Source organism: Capra hircus, chromosome 9 (assembly GCF_001704415.2).
Source record: "Capra hircus breed San Clemente chromosome 9, ASM170441v1, whole genome shotgun sequence".
NCBI classification, from domain to species: domain Eukaryota; kingdom Metazoa; phylum Chordata; class Mammalia; order Artiodactyla; family Bovidae; genus Capra; species Capra hircus.
The window spans coordinates 67,778,650-67,794,079 of NC_030816.1; the positions used below are offsets into that span (position 1 = coordinate 67,778,650).

A 15,430-nucleotide genomic window follows, 5' to 3' on the forward strand; every position below is an offset into this window, starting at 1 on the left:
AATATGATTTGGGGCAAAGTAGTCCCGTTCCTATCTGTAATAGAAAATTTTATTTTTTGTCCCTTCAAGATGAAGGTATTTTTAATGCACTTACATACTGCATCTAGAAATTTATTTTTTATTCATCTTAAATGGCCAGGTCTTTTTAATATTAAAACTAATGGAAAACAGGGCTTCCCTAGGGGAAAGTCATATTTTCGTGGTCCTTGAACAAAGGTTTGTTGAGGCACTGTTAAGTTGCCTGTTCAGAGCAGGGGGCTAAGTCTACAATGGTCAGTAAAGCTTGTCCATTCTCCCTAAAGAAGTTCCCCAAGCCTCACGGTGCTCCCCTTCCTTTGTGTCCACTGTAGCATTCTGTGGCCTATTGATACTCAGTATCTTCACACCAGCATCAACCTAGAAGCGACCACATCACTCTTGTTAATAATAGCCTGTGGCGGTGGCACCCCACTCCAGTACTCCTGCCTGGAAAATCCCATGGATGGAGGAGCCTAGTAGGCTGCAGTCCATGGGGTCGCAAAGAGTCGGACACGACTGAGCGACTTCACTTTCACTTTTCACTTTCATGCATTGGAGAAGGAAATGGCAACCCACTCCAGTGTTCTTGCCTGGAGAATCCCAGGGATGGGGGAGCCTGCTGTCTGTGAGGTCGCACAGAGTCAGACATGACTGAAGCAGCTTAGCAGCAGCAGCAGCATTGACCAGAACTAGTCCCACTGCCCAACTTAACTGTGAAGCAGCAGAGATCTGTGAGGGATGATTCTCTGATAAGCAGAAAATGACCATGCCTTCAGTGTGGACTAAAGAGAAGCTCCCAAATATCAGAGGATTATAATCAGAGAAAAGAGCGTGAGCAAAGGCCTGGCCATGAAAGGTCTTTTGGTGGAACAGTAAAGTTGCCAGTACAAAATGTGTGAGATTAGTCTGGAAAAGCCAGCTGAGTCCAGTAGATGGGATGTGTCTCTGAAGGCAGTGGTAAGAAACTTGGACTTTGTTCTGAAGAGAGTGAGGAGGTTTCAGAGAAGGGAATCAAGTGGTCAGAATAATACCCTAACAGTAGAGGATGCTGATGGACTTGGATGCATATTTCTATGGAGCTCAAAATAATCTTAGAGAAGCATATGAATGACATTAAAGTCCTACTTCCTTATTTTGCCGTTCTTTTTAATTTCAGAGTGCTCCTCACAATGAGTTTCGTTTTTCTGTACCTGCTCCCTGAGCTTGACAGTGTGTCATGAGCTTTAAGAGTGCTGGAAATTTTCCTGATGACAGGAGCACCTGATTAAATTTCCTTTCCCTCGCCTTCTACCTCTAATATGTCTCCCATTACTCTTCCTTCCATGCCTTTTCAACCCACCGACTAAAATGCTTTCCAAATACATTTATTCAACCAGTCCATCCTAAAGGAGATCAGTCCTGGGTGTTCATTGGAAGGACTGATATTGAAGCTGAAACTCCAGTATTTTGGCCACCTGATGCAAAGAGCTGACTCATTTGAAAAGACCCTGATGCTGGGAAAGATTGAGGGCAGGAGGAGAAGGATGACAGAGAATGAGATGGTTGGATGGCATCACTGACTCAACAGACATGAGTTTGGGTGGACTCCGGGAGTTGGTGATGGACAGGGAGGCCTGGCGTGCTGCGGTTCATGGGGTTGCAAAGAGTCAGACATGACTGAGCGACTGAACTGAACTGAACTGAGGCCAAAGAAAAGACAAGAAACAGCCACCCGTAGCATCTCAGTGCCTTCCTATGTCAGTGGACTGCGATGATTCTTATTCATTTCTCTCTGCCTACCTGAGGCTCTTGGTACCCATGAGATTTACCCCCAAATATGAATGGGAAGTCTGTTCTGATAGTCTCCCTTTTAACCTTGGGTGTAGAGGCCCCTCATCCTTCAGCCCTTGAAGCCCCTTGAAGCCCCTTGAAGCCCCTTGAGGTGAATGGGTGGGTGAGGGAAGGGCCAAGCTTCTCCTCCCAGACACAGTCATGAGACCAAGAGCATCACTTCCTTGTCTCCATTTTTCCACTGACCATTCTCAATCCTCAGGTCTTCCCAAGGGCTTCACAGGTAATAGAGCATCACAGGTAACAGTTCAAGAATAAGTCCAAAAGCCAAACTGCCCAAGTCTAAGCCCAAACCCACTACCTTCCAGCTGGTGAACCCAGAGCAACTTCCTCAACTTCCCTGTGCCTCGATTTTTGTAAAACAGAATTGATGTAAACATATGCCTCAGAGGATCCCTGTAAGATATAAATGACTTGGACATGAGTTTGAGCAAACTGGGAGTTGGTGATGGACAGGGAAGCCTGGTGTGCTGCAGTCCATGGGGTTGCAAAGAGTTGGACACGACTGAGCGACTGAGCTGAATCCATGTAGAGGACTGGCATGCAGTAGATATTAGACGATATCAGTTAGCATTTCATCTTAAGTGAGAGATCTCCCAAAATCTCTCAGTTATTTTTGCATGTACTGTATAGGTCACTTTTACTACAGAATCTCATATAATACTTATGCAGTCCTAATGACTTTGGTCTTTTCTGAGCTGAGAGACTCCACATTTGTATTTGCCTAATTGAAATGCCTGGTGTGCTACGGTCCATGAGGTCGCAAAGAATCAGACACAACTTAGCAACTGAGCAACAACAACAAAATTGAAATGCATTCCCGAGAACAGCCATCCATTGGGGCGGTGATCTTTGTCTGCTCTATCCTGGAATATATTTAAACACATGAAATCGTGAATTGCATGTGACAGGAGTACAATAAGCTTTTTATTGAATGAATGAACAAACAAGCTAGTTCGGGGAGCAGTATGTGTCACTCAGGAAAAAAACACAGGTTTGGAGTCTAGTAGATCTGAGCTCTATTAACTTCCCTGGTATCTCAGCTGGTAAAGAATCCACCTGCAATGCAGGAGACCCCGGTTCAATTCCTGGGTCAGGAAGATCCCCTAGAGAAGGGATATAGGCTACCCACTCCAGTATTCTTAGGCTTCCCTGGTGGCTCAGATGGTAAAGAATCCACCCGCAATGCGGGAGACCTGGGTTCAATCCCTGAGTTGAGAAGATCCCCTGGAGAAGGGAACAGCTACCCATGCCAGTATTCTTGCCTGGAGAATTCCATGGACAGAGGAGCCTGGCAGGCTACAGTCCATGACGTCACGAAGAGTCGGACATGACTGAGAGACTTTCACGCTCACAAATCCGAGGTCTAAGGCTGGCTGCACCATTGCCTACTTCTGTGTAACCTCTGACAAGTCCATCCCTGTTCCTCCACTCCCTCATTTATAAAATGGAGATGAAAATATGTTTCATTAGAGTTGCTCTAAGAATTAGATATAATGCTGATTGGAAATGTTTAGTATATAAAACTGAGCTTGTATTAGAAGCTTAGGAAATGGTAAACATTCTTATGACTGTATATGCAGTGTTTCTGCACGTAATGAATGATGGGGGAAGCAACATGAGACAGAGAGATGAATGAGGTCATTGGCTTGTTTAACCTATCATGTATGTTTGCCAGAACTTTCTCAATGCACAGCAGAAACTAACACAACATTTTAAAACAATTACACCCCAATAAAATAATAATAAAATGAAGACCGGATTTCTCTGTTAGTCTTTCCCCTGTACTGTTTTCCAGTAGTACGGCAATTATTAATGTAAAAGAAAAAAGAGAAGTAAAGAGGGGGAAATTGTAGGTTAGGAAGCTGTAGAGAGGTCAGGGAGAGAGGAGGCTGAGGAAGACCTAGAAGAAAGTCATGGAGAGACTCAGGTTCCGGCCTTGAGGAAAGAGCAGGCAGGACAAAGGGAAGGAAGGAGAGAGGACCGTGCCTGTAGACAAATCTCTCCTCTCTCCAGTCTATTCTCCATCCTGCCTCCAGCTCGCCCTTTCTACTTTATTATTGTTCAGTTGCTGAGTCATGTCCAACTCTCTGAGACCCTGCCAGGCTCCCCTGTCCTTCACTATCTCCCGGAGTTTGCTCAGATTCATGTCCGTTGAGTTGGTGATGCCATCTAACCATCTCATTCACTGCCACCCCCTTCTCCTTTTGCCTTCAGATCTTTCCCAGCATCAGGGTCTTTTCCAGTGAGTCAGCTCTTTGGATCAGGTGGCCAAAGTATATTGCCCTTTCTACTATCAATACCCAAGTATGTTTCTCCTGCGTCTGTGCACTTCCAGCTGTATGGAGGAATTTAAGCAGAGTTACCTCTGCTTCTTACAAAAACAGAGTCCATATAAAAATATGCGCGACTTGGCTGCTGCCCACCTCAGCTGTCCAGACATCATTCTTCATGCTCTTTCGTGTCCTGTGCATGCTGATGGTTCCTTAGTGGTCTGTACAGGGCCTTTACATCATTTCTTCCTCTTGAGCTGGTAAATGAACATCTTCCTGCGCCCTTTCTTCTACTTGTGAAGCCCTAGGCACATGTAAACACCCAACTGAAATGTCTTCTGGTGTGTGCAGCTTTCCCTCAACCTACCCCAGCAGACCAGGTCACCCCAATCGTTGCACCGTTCCGAGTGTGCACATCTACACCAGTTGTGCGCTGTCCTGAGTGTGCACATCTGTGTGTAGCACCTCATGTTGTAATCACTTGAACATATCAGACCAGTCATCCTCACATTGCTATTCTGTGCGAACCACAGATACTAATTGTGAAATGTTCATGGAACAGTGACTATGGGGTCACTTTCAAGTCACTCTTACCTTTTAAGATACAACATGGGTTATTTCTGGAACTGCGTTCACAAAATTCCTTTTAGTGGCCCCCAGGCTGCTGGACTGAAATGAAGGCAGCACTCTAGAGCTTCCCAATAATGCCACAGAGCCTCAGCACCTTGTAGATACCTTCACTAGCAAGACTCAGCAGGAGATACTAACTTCCCTCGAGTCATATTAAAACTGCTTTTTAAATGCAGAAATCATAGCCTGGTACCACTTTCCCAGTGTTAATTGTTTCTGTAATGCATCATTTGCTTTTAATTGCAAAGATACGCATGTCTTGGTTCAGTGCATGACTCTGTTTTGTTTATTTGGCCTAATTATTAAAACCATATCCTAAGAGCTGCTGGGGCTAATGTTAGAACTGGATGAGTCCCAAATTTAGTATTGAGTCCATAAAGCATTTTGGAAGTGCCTGGAACATACTGACACTTAAGAAATATTGGTTCCATCTGAATCTATGTTTCTGACCCTGGGTCACATTTCTAATCTCATTCTGAGAAGCCTGTGTAAGCGTATCTTGGACAGTTTGAGAGCCAGCGGTGACAGGTATCCAGCTCCACACAGAAAAGGCGCAATTTCAAAGGCTCTGGTGTTTCTGGGGAGATTCTGTATCATACTGTACTGGTGTGACCACATTAAAGCCAGCACCTCAGCTCTCAGGAGAGGGAGGCCCCTGACACGGGGACGTTCCATTTGACTCCTAGAGACTGGAAACTCCTGAGGATTAAAAAAACACCGAAATATCCCTATTGTGAAGAGAGTGAGGGAAGGTGGCAGATTTTGAGCTGACCAATTAATAAAGTTAATAATGACAGTTTTTGGTGGCAGGAGAAAACATTTGGTTGGGTTTTCAGAGTTTAAAATTCAGGATTTTTAGAGCCTGCCTCAGCTTTGTTTCCAAGCTGCCCGGTTTGACATTGCCATCTGGGCACATCCACTGACTGAATTTACGGTTGCTCCAGGAGCAGCCCCACCCCAATTCTGCGCATGCTCCACCCAGAGCTGCTTTTCTCTGCGTTCATCAAACATTTGCCTTATTTGGAGAGCCCAGAAGCTTTGCAAAGGTTAGAATCTGTCAGTGTTTTGTGACTTTTTCTTGGGCGGGGGGCGGGGGGGGGCGGTCTTTCTCATATCACCCCTCCTATCATTTTAGATCATGTTTTGCTAATACAATGGGCTTTAACTTCAAACTTGGAAATTCCTTGTTGCTTTATGACAGCACAGAAATTTCTATTTTAATCCCCTTTTACTCTGGTTAAGGGGTGGCAGAGCAAAGGAACAAAATATTCATGTTAAAATATGGAGTGTATGCCTTTCTGTATCCTAGAGCTGTTTTCCATATTATTTTTATTTATAATTTTATTTATAATTTATGAAGGCTTAAATTACACACACATACACACACAGAGCCATCCTTCAGTTTTTTATTTTTTGATCAAAATTTGTCATAGAATATAAGAAAACCTATCCTGACAATCGTGAAGGGAAGAACTGGGTTCTGCTTACATGGGGACCACCATGAACACTGCTCCACTGGAATCCAGCAAGCCAGACATCCCCAGCAATCTCATTTTTAGCTAGCTCAGACAGCGATTTGAGGCATCTGTTACCTTGAGAACATTCCCAAAGGTCTGCCTGTGCCCTACTGATGCAAATCAGTGGACAGAGGATGGCCAGCTCTCTCGTTATCCAGCTAGGCAAGGGATGGTCTGGAACCCCTCATGTTCAAAAGATGGTTTTGCTTCCAAGGAAGAAAACCTTTTTTTTTTTTTTTTTGGTCTTTTTAAAATTTATATTAACATGTAGTTGATTTACAATGTTGTATTAGTTTCTGCATCATCATCAGTTCAGTCACTCAGTCATGTCTGACTCTTTGTGACCCCATAGACTGCAGCGCACCAGGGTTCCTTGTCCATCACCATCTCCCGGAGCTTATTCAAACTCATATCCATAGAGTCAGTGATGCCATCCAACCATCTCATCCTCTGTCGACCACTTCTCCTGCCATCAATCTTTCCCAGCATCACAGTCTTTTCCAATGAGTCAGTTCTTAGCATGAGGTGGCCAAAGGGTTGGAGTTTTCAGCTTCAGCATCAGTCCTTCCAATGAACACCCAGGACTGATCTCCTTCAGAATGGACTGGTTGGGTCTCCTTGCAGTCCAAGGGACTCTCAAGAGTCTTCTCCAACACCACAGTTCAAAAGCATCAATTCTTCGGCGCTCAGCTTTCTTCACAGTCCAACTCTCACATCCATACATGACTCCTGGAAAAACCATAGCCTTGACTATACAGAATTTTATTGACAAAGTAATGTCTCTGCTTTTTAATATGCTGTCTAGGTTGGTCATAGCTTTTCTTCCAAGGAGCAAGCATCTTTTAATTTCATGGCTGCAATCACCATCCGCAGTGACTTTGGAGCCCAGAATAAGAAAGTCTTTCACTGTTTTCATTGTTTCGTTGTCTGTTGCCATGAAGTGACGGGACTAGATGCCATGATATTAGTTTTCTGATTGTTGAGCTTTAAGCCAACTTTTTCAGTCTCTTCTTTCACTTTCATCAAGAGGCTCTTTAGTTATTCTTCATTTTCTGACATAAGGGTGGTGTCATCTGTATATCTGAGGTTATTGATATTTCTCCTGGCAATCTTGATTCCAGCTAGTGCTTCATCCAGCCCAGTGTTTCTCATGATGTACTCTGCATATAAGTTAAATAAGCAAGGTGACAATATGCAGCCTTGACATACTCCTTTCCTGATTTGGAACCAGTTTGTTTTCCCATGTCCAGTTCTAACTGTTCCTTCTTGACCTGCATTCAGATTTCTCAGGAGGCAGACAAGGTGGTCTGGTATTCCCATCTCTTTAAGAATTTTCCACAGTTTGTTGTAATCCACATAGTCAAAGGCTTTGGCATAGTCAATAAAACAGAAGTAGATGTTTTCCTGGAACTCTCTTGCTTTTTTGATGATCCAGTGGATGTTGGCAATTTGATCTCTGGTTCCTCTGCCTTTTCTAAATCCAGCTTGAACATCTGGACGTTCACGGTTCACATACTGTTGAAGCCTGGCTTGGAGAATTTTGAGCATTACTTTACTAGCATGTGAGATGAGTGCAACTGTCTGGTAGTCTGAGCATTCTTTGGCATTGCCTTTCTTTGGGGTTGGAATGAAAACAGGCCTTTTCCAGTCCTGTGCCACTGTACAGCAAAGTGAGTCAGTTATGTCAATACATATACATATATCCACTGTTTTTTAGATTCTGTTCCCATGTAGGTCATTACGGAGTATTGTGTAGCGTTCCCTGTGCTGTACAGTAGGTTCTTATTAGTTATTTGTTTTATATACGTCGCTCAGTTGTCTTATACATAGTAGTGTGTATATGTCAATATATACAATTTCCCAATTTATCCCTGTTCACCCTTCCCCTTTGGTAACCATAAGTTTGTGTTTTTTTCTACATATATGATTTTATTTCTGTTTTGTAAATAGGTTCATTTGTACCATTTTTTTAAGATCCAATATTTAAGTGATGGACTTTCCTGGTAGCTCAGCTGTTAAAGAATCCACCTGCAGTGCGGGTGACCTGGGTTCAGTCCCTGGGTTGGAAGATCCCCTGGAGAAGGGAATGGCTACCCACTCCAGTATTCTTGCCTGAAGAATCCCCAGGGACAGAGGAGCCTGGCAGGCTATAAGTCCATGGGGTCAGAAAGAGCTGGACATGACCGAGCGACTAAGCACAGCATAGCACAATATTCCGTAGTATATATGGTATATATGGACCACATTTTCTTTATCCATTCCTCCATCAATGGACATTTAAGTTGTTTCTATGTCCTAGTTATTTCAAAAGGTAAATGTACCCCAATGTCCATTGAAATGATTTTTAATCCATGTTATGTGGTATGGAAGCAGTACCTTTCTATTAAAAAAAAATGGGGGGGATTTCCTTAGTAGTCTAGTGGGCTGAGATTCCATGGTCCCCATGCAGGGCGGCCTGGGTTTGATCCCTGATCAGGGAACTGGATTCCGTAGGCTACAGCTAAGACGCAGGACAGCCAAATAAATAAATAATTTTTTAAATGTTCATTTTAAATATCTATATATTTTGGAAAACAGGAGAAAGACCAAAGAAATGGAAGGTGAAAGTCTTCAAATTTTATTTAATATTTTATGTACTACACATTCTGACTATAACCACAGATACTAGAACTTTGAAGTAATCTTGAGCAGTCTCCTAATTCATCTGCTCTACTTTTGTACCATCACACAGCATGTATTTTAATCCTTCTATTTATTCTGCAGGAAAGTTTATTATAAAACTTCCCTTTAGTTTATAGATTACTAAATGCCATCACAAATAATGAAAGTATTTTCCCCATAGCAAGTCCAGACCCTTCTTGTGCAGTATAAATCCATTTTTAAAATCTTCTTAAATACCATTAAGTTCCTCCATCCATACCTAAACTTCCTAGTCATCTGTCTCTCCATTTTTTCTGGCTAAAGCACACCTGTTCATAAATCAAATAATTCAGCACTTAGAAGGTACAGGTATAGTTTACAGATAATCTGTTCCAGGGTATAGATGTGTGGCTCAGATGGTATTTGAGATAACTGAAGGGCACAGGGCCCTGGCATTAAATAGTATTGAGTCACCTGGTGAAAAGCTAATTCTCTCTCAATTATCTTTCATTCCTTCTGATTTCCTTTAGAAGAGTCTCTATTTCATTCTAGCCTGTCTTTGCACAGGCATACTAAGTCACTCAGTTGTGTCCAGCTCTCTGTGCACATCTTTAATGCCGCTCTAATTCTAACACCCCTATTTAACACATATAGAGCAGGCTTCTGAATCAAACCGGCAAACGTGTCTATTGAATATTTATCCAGATCAATTAGTTTTCATTGTATTTGTTTTTGTGGTTATCTTCTATTAATATATTCCATTTAGGAGAGTTTAAAAACTTTGTAAGTTTTCCTTTAAATATATTTATTTAAGGGGAAAAAAGTGAATTGACTAAAAAAATTATTTAAAAAAGCATGTAGCATGCGACAGGACTGAATTAGGACTTTTGACTTTATAGACATTGTATCTTTCCTCCATGATACTGTTCTGAATGCCTATATGTCACAGGAAAGAACTCATTAAGTAAAATGTGTTTTCTCACAGTGAAAATCTTTTTGTTTATATTGAGGCTTAACCAAAAAAATAGCTCTGGTTTGTTGAAAGACAACATAAGTGACCTTAGATCATGTACTGCCACAAGCTTATTGAGTCAAACATGATTTATCTCTGATATCTTTTAAAGACATAATGCTAATATATGAAACAGCATGGAATTTGGAGACAGAACTGGGTCTTGAACACTTGGTAGACTTAGTAGGGCACAACAGTTATTGCCTTTGGACTTCTCTGTTGGTCCAGTGCTTAAGAATTCACCTGCCAATGCAGGGGACACAGGTTTGATCCTGGTTCAGGAAGATTCCATATGCCGGGGGGTGGGGGATCGGGGGTGGCCACTAAACTGGTGGGCCACACGCTACTGAAGCCCATACGCTCTAGAGCCCGTACTCTGCGACAGGGGAAGCCACTGCGGTTAAGAAGCCCACACACTGTAGCTAGAGAGCAGCTCCCGCTCGCTGCAACTCCATTAAGCCTGCACACAGCGATGAAGACCCAGCACAACCAAACACAACAAATAAATAACTAATTTTTAAAAGGACAGTTACTTTTTCCGAGTCTTTGTTAGTCCCATCAACAGAAAAGAGTTAGTCACTCTCATTTAGGATGTGGTTTCAAAGATTAAATGATCTCCACAAATATTTATTGAGCCCCTCCTATGTGCTAGGCTCTTCTTTAAGTGCTACAAATACCACAGTAAACAAAATGTAAGCTTACCACTCTTGTGCAGCTTTGATCTTAAATGGAGCTGAATATTTCTTTCCTGGTTCTTAAGTCATTGAAACAGTGTTGCCTGGGAGTGGGTTAGAACTGAATTTCTTGTACCCCTACTTCTGAAGTAATTGCCCCTCTTGCTGCTACAGATTTTGGGTCACAATTAGCTGCCAAAGGTAACTTAGAGATTCAACAAGGCCTTTCATAGATTTTTTAAAATCTTTTCTTTAGTCATAAGACTTTAGCTACATGCAGAGAAACATTTATATTTGCTGTAAATATTTTGCACTATTTTTACCTTTGTTAATATGTAATGTTTATCAGTAAACATAATTTGTATTATAAAATTTTAGAAAAGGGGATATACATTATTTAGTGCATGAAAATTCTACATAATAAGCTGTTACTACTCTCATATAGAATTTGCCCCTGGTCAAAACTGGCATGGGCACAGCTAGCCACAGAAAGATCTTTTGTCCTTGCTGATGGAAGAAATAGTTCCTTTTTAGTGGCGATGATGCCAGAAATGAAATGACCTGGAGAGATTTTCGTTTTTCAAAGAGATTTTTTTTTTTTTTGGCCTGGCATCACCAAAGGACATCCTAACCTTTCCAGGTTTGACATCTGATGATCAGCAAATAGGCTTGGTAAAATAATGTTAACTGGGTAAAAATATTCAGATTAGTGGTTGGACCTTATACAGATTTATAGAAGAATGAGTGAATTTTTACTCAGTGTGATGCAATGGAGTAAGAAGTCAAGCTTAGATAAATCTTATTATTAAAAAGTCAAAATAATATCATTTTATAACCAACACAGACTATTAGAGTCACCACTATCTTCATTTGATTTGCAGAGATTTTTCTTCTATGTGGGATCTGAGAAGTCTCAGCCTTATTGCTAACTATATTTTTGACTTTTTACATGAAATCACTATTGTAGAACTATTTCTGGCATCTCAAATTGTTGGTGAAATTCTATGCCAACATTATCTGAGGTGACTAAATTATAGTGGAAAAAAAAAACAATGAAATAAGTCTTTAAAATACATACCATCTCTGTATTAACACAGGTATTAATTTTGTGTGGTTCCCTTTAGAGTTAATTATACTAATTATTTAAAACAATAACAGAGAAGCAAAGGGTAAGGAAATATAAAGCTACCCAACTATGGAGTCACCCACCCGACATTATAGGCATACCATAGTCTAATTGCCATGTATTGGCAGTCAGAATAATTATCTAGAAGAGAAAGTTTAAAGCAAAGAATTGCCAGTGTCTTATCATTTCTTACAATATCCTGTTTTTTCTATGAATGTAAACAGTGAGTTGCTCCAAAGATGTTCCCTTTGCTATCCCTACCATGTCTTTTCTGCCCAGGTCTACCTGTCACCTGGTTCCATTTTGTGACAGTACTTATTAGAGTTTGAAAATCATAACATACGGTTTCCTGCCTTTTCCTAGAACATGCAAACTACACAGCAAGAGCAGAACAAAGACTCTTTCATGACCATTAAGGAGTATCCTTAATAGAATTCAAAGTTGCTGGTGGTTCAGTTCTTGGTTCCACCATCTTCTTACTCTTGGAAAACTCTCCAGTGATGGAAGGTAAATTTATATCCTGAGTCAGTTTTACCTAAGAAGTTCTTTTTCCCTTGTGTCTGTCCACCAAATTTCAATGTCAGGAGTGCTTGACCTTCCTTTCTTCTTACCGTATGGAGGGGATAAGTTTTATCCCTATCCTGGCCCACTGAACTGAGAATCTGGAGTGGCCGCTGGGTTCGAAAACAAGTGGAAATATTCCACACAACTTCTTTGGAGTGTCTCGTCCAATGGCATATCTAAATCCATACACTGCTGGTACAAGCCAGAACATCCTTTCTGCAAGCTAATTTGGCCTTCTTTTCTAACCTGCTGTTGGTTCACACATAATTTGGCATTATGTATCAACAGCCTTAAAATCATAACCTTTGACTGTAAGAAAATAATTTAAATCACTAGGTTGTATACCTGATACCAATATAATATATTGTAAATCATCAATACATCAGTTAAAAATAATTTAACAAAGATTTCTACAGAAGATATTGATTTAAAATGAATATCTTTAAATTTAAATTAGGGAGGGGGGTTCATGTTTGGGAACGCATGTGCACCCGTGGTGGATTCATGTCAATGTATGGCAAAACCAATACAGTATTGTAAAGTAAAATAAAGTAAAAATAAAAATTTAAAAAAATAATAAAATTATTTAAATTAAAATTATTCAAGTAAAAATTGAAAAATCTTATACTACTTAATGACCAAGAATAAAAATCAGTTAAATAAGTGTTGGTACATGGAATTCCCTGGCGATCCAATGGTTAGGACTCAGCACTTTCACTCCTGGGGCCTGGGTTCCATCCCTTATCAGAAAACTAAGATCCTGCAAACCATGTTGTGAGGTCAAAAATAAATAGATGGATAGATAGAAAAATGTTGATACATCCATAAAATGGAGTTTTCAGCAGCTCTGGTCAGGGTTTATATTCTAAAAGAATTTCTAAAATTGCATATCAGAAATTCTCCTGCTGTAATTCCAAATAAAGTGGCATGCACAGTATGATCTTAACTGTGTATAAATCATATGAACAAAAAGTTTAGGGGAGAGGGGAGGACGTATAGCAAAATATTAACAGTGGTTGTTTTTATTCCTTTATTATATTCTAATTTGTTTGTTCCTATTACATCTTTCTATAATTTCCTGTAATGAGAATAAGGAAAATACAGTTTTAAAAACTAAGATACAGAAGAGAAACCAGGGGAGCAATTGATGGACTGCATGTTTTCATGTCCATTCTACCACTTGGACAAGCCATACACTGGTCTCTGCTGAGGCACTTTTGCTAGGAAATGACACTATCCTTTCTCCTAGCAATGGCAAAACAGCTGTTGAAGGGTGATGATAAGAACCTGTGTCACCTGGTCTCTGTTCTTTTTCAGCACACAACGGTTTTGCCCTTTATATTAATTGAGATGAGGACATCACACCATGCGTATCCCAGCAGGAGCAGCGGACTGGCCGCCATATGTACCTTCTCTGTTGGCTATATACTATGGTAAGGATGGTGCCTGCTGGGCTTTCGTATTGTATTAGATTTTGTGCTGCTAAATTTGGGCACATATTTCATTATGGATATAATCACTAACAGATTCACACTGTGTGCCTCATTTGGTCCAAGACCTGGGCTTTGTCTCATTTCCCCAGATGCTTATATTTTTAGAAAGTATATGCCAAACCTCACACAACAGGAATTTGTTGAACAATCCCATGTAAGCAGTGCTTCTTCCAAGGCTGCATTTTTCAACTCTTTTTCAAACTAAATGTTTTTCTTGGACCTCAGTTGTATTGCTTTTTTTGCTTGGGGGTTTTTTGTTGTTGTTGTTATTGTTGCTTTTGTTGGGAGTGAGGGAGTTGCAGCGAATGCAAATGAGGACAGAAGGAATGACCTCTTCCGGGAGTGACTTCCACCCTCGAAGTGAAACAAGTGAAAATGTCCATTTTCCTGAGTCAGTTTAAAGCCTGACTGTCACCTAGAGCATGCATTTAATGGCTTTGTTTGGAAAAACTGGGGTGAAATAAATGACAGGAAGTCTCCAGTTGGTCTGCTGGGCGTGAATAAATCCCGAGTGGGAGGTGGCCACATTTATCTGATATAAGACTTTTTGCCTGATGAATTTATTTCACTTTAATTTCAGTTCTAACCATGTGTTAACATTTCAAAATTATGTAAGATAGAGACTTTCTTATTTCTTTGTGTAATTCCAAGTCCTCTTTAATATATTAGCCTATGCCGAAGAGGTCTCTGCCCCTAGCACTTCTGTCTCTTGGGACTCTCATGTACTGAGTTCTGGGTCATCATCCCCTCCTGTAAACTTTTGGGACGGAATCATGTTCTTCCAAACACCCCAGAACTGTGCTTAATCCCACCAGAATCCTGGAGCACTTTGGGAGGTCCAGTCCTCATGGAGCATTTTGCTCCAGCCAGTCCAGAAATATTAAATAAAGCTCAGTACAGTATTTCACATACTTTGCCTGAATAAGGTTCCAAATCTGAACCAAAAGAGGCTTTGCTGTTGGGAAGTCGTGCGCGCGCTATGGCTGGATCTAAGGGGACATCCAGACAGTAGACCCTAGAACAAACATGAGGTCATGCTCCATCTGCCACTTCATTGACCAGTCACTGTTCAGAAGGACTGGGGAGCGTTTGTTTTCCTAGTCACATTTTAGGTTGGTTTTGTTTCCAACCAAAACATTAAGTATTGGCTTTCTCTGAAAGAAAAAGTTCAAATGATCTGGACTCACAGGTTAAAGTGTGACTCTGAAATAATGGCTTAAAAATGAAGGCATGTGCTTTATATATAGGAATTTGATGTTCAGATGACTTTTTTTTAAATTGGAGTATAATTACTTTACAATGTTTTATTAGTCTCTGCTGCATAATGAAGTGAATCAGCTATACATATACTTACATCCCCTCCTGCTTTGACCTCCCTCCCACCCACTCCGATCCCACCCATCCAGGTCATCTTATCTTTCAGAAGAGTCAGGTAGGAAAGCTAAGAGTTATTCAGAGATGTTACGATGTTTACAGTTCATGTGGAACTGCCTATAGCTTTAGTTCATATCCCTTCCCATCTCCCCTCCCCTGCCAACAGTCTCATTACTTTGCATTCATGTTTACTTACCTATGGTAAGAGATTTTTACTCCGGGAATGCTGGGTGTATTTCTGTGAATTCATTTAGATGCCATTAAATTATGTGGATCTTG

General features: G+C 40.9%; 1 protein-coding gene across 2 annotated transcripts in view; it reads left to right on the forward strand.

The window, feature by feature from the left end:
- The window catches only part of AIG1 (androgen induced 1), a 257,957-nt gene that overhangs the window by 210,228 nt on the left and 32,299 nt on the right, over positions 1-15,430 (forward strand). The window contains exon 4 of one of the 2 annotated variants that reach the window (XM_013966567.2): positions 13,602-13,717. The exons of the other annotated variant lie outside the window; for it this stretch is intronic. Coding sequence (XP_013822021.2) covers positions 13,602-13,717 — 116 coding nt within the window. The remainder of the gene's footprint in view (positions 1-13,601; positions 13,718-15,430) is intronic. 2 annotated transcript variants of the gene reach the window in all.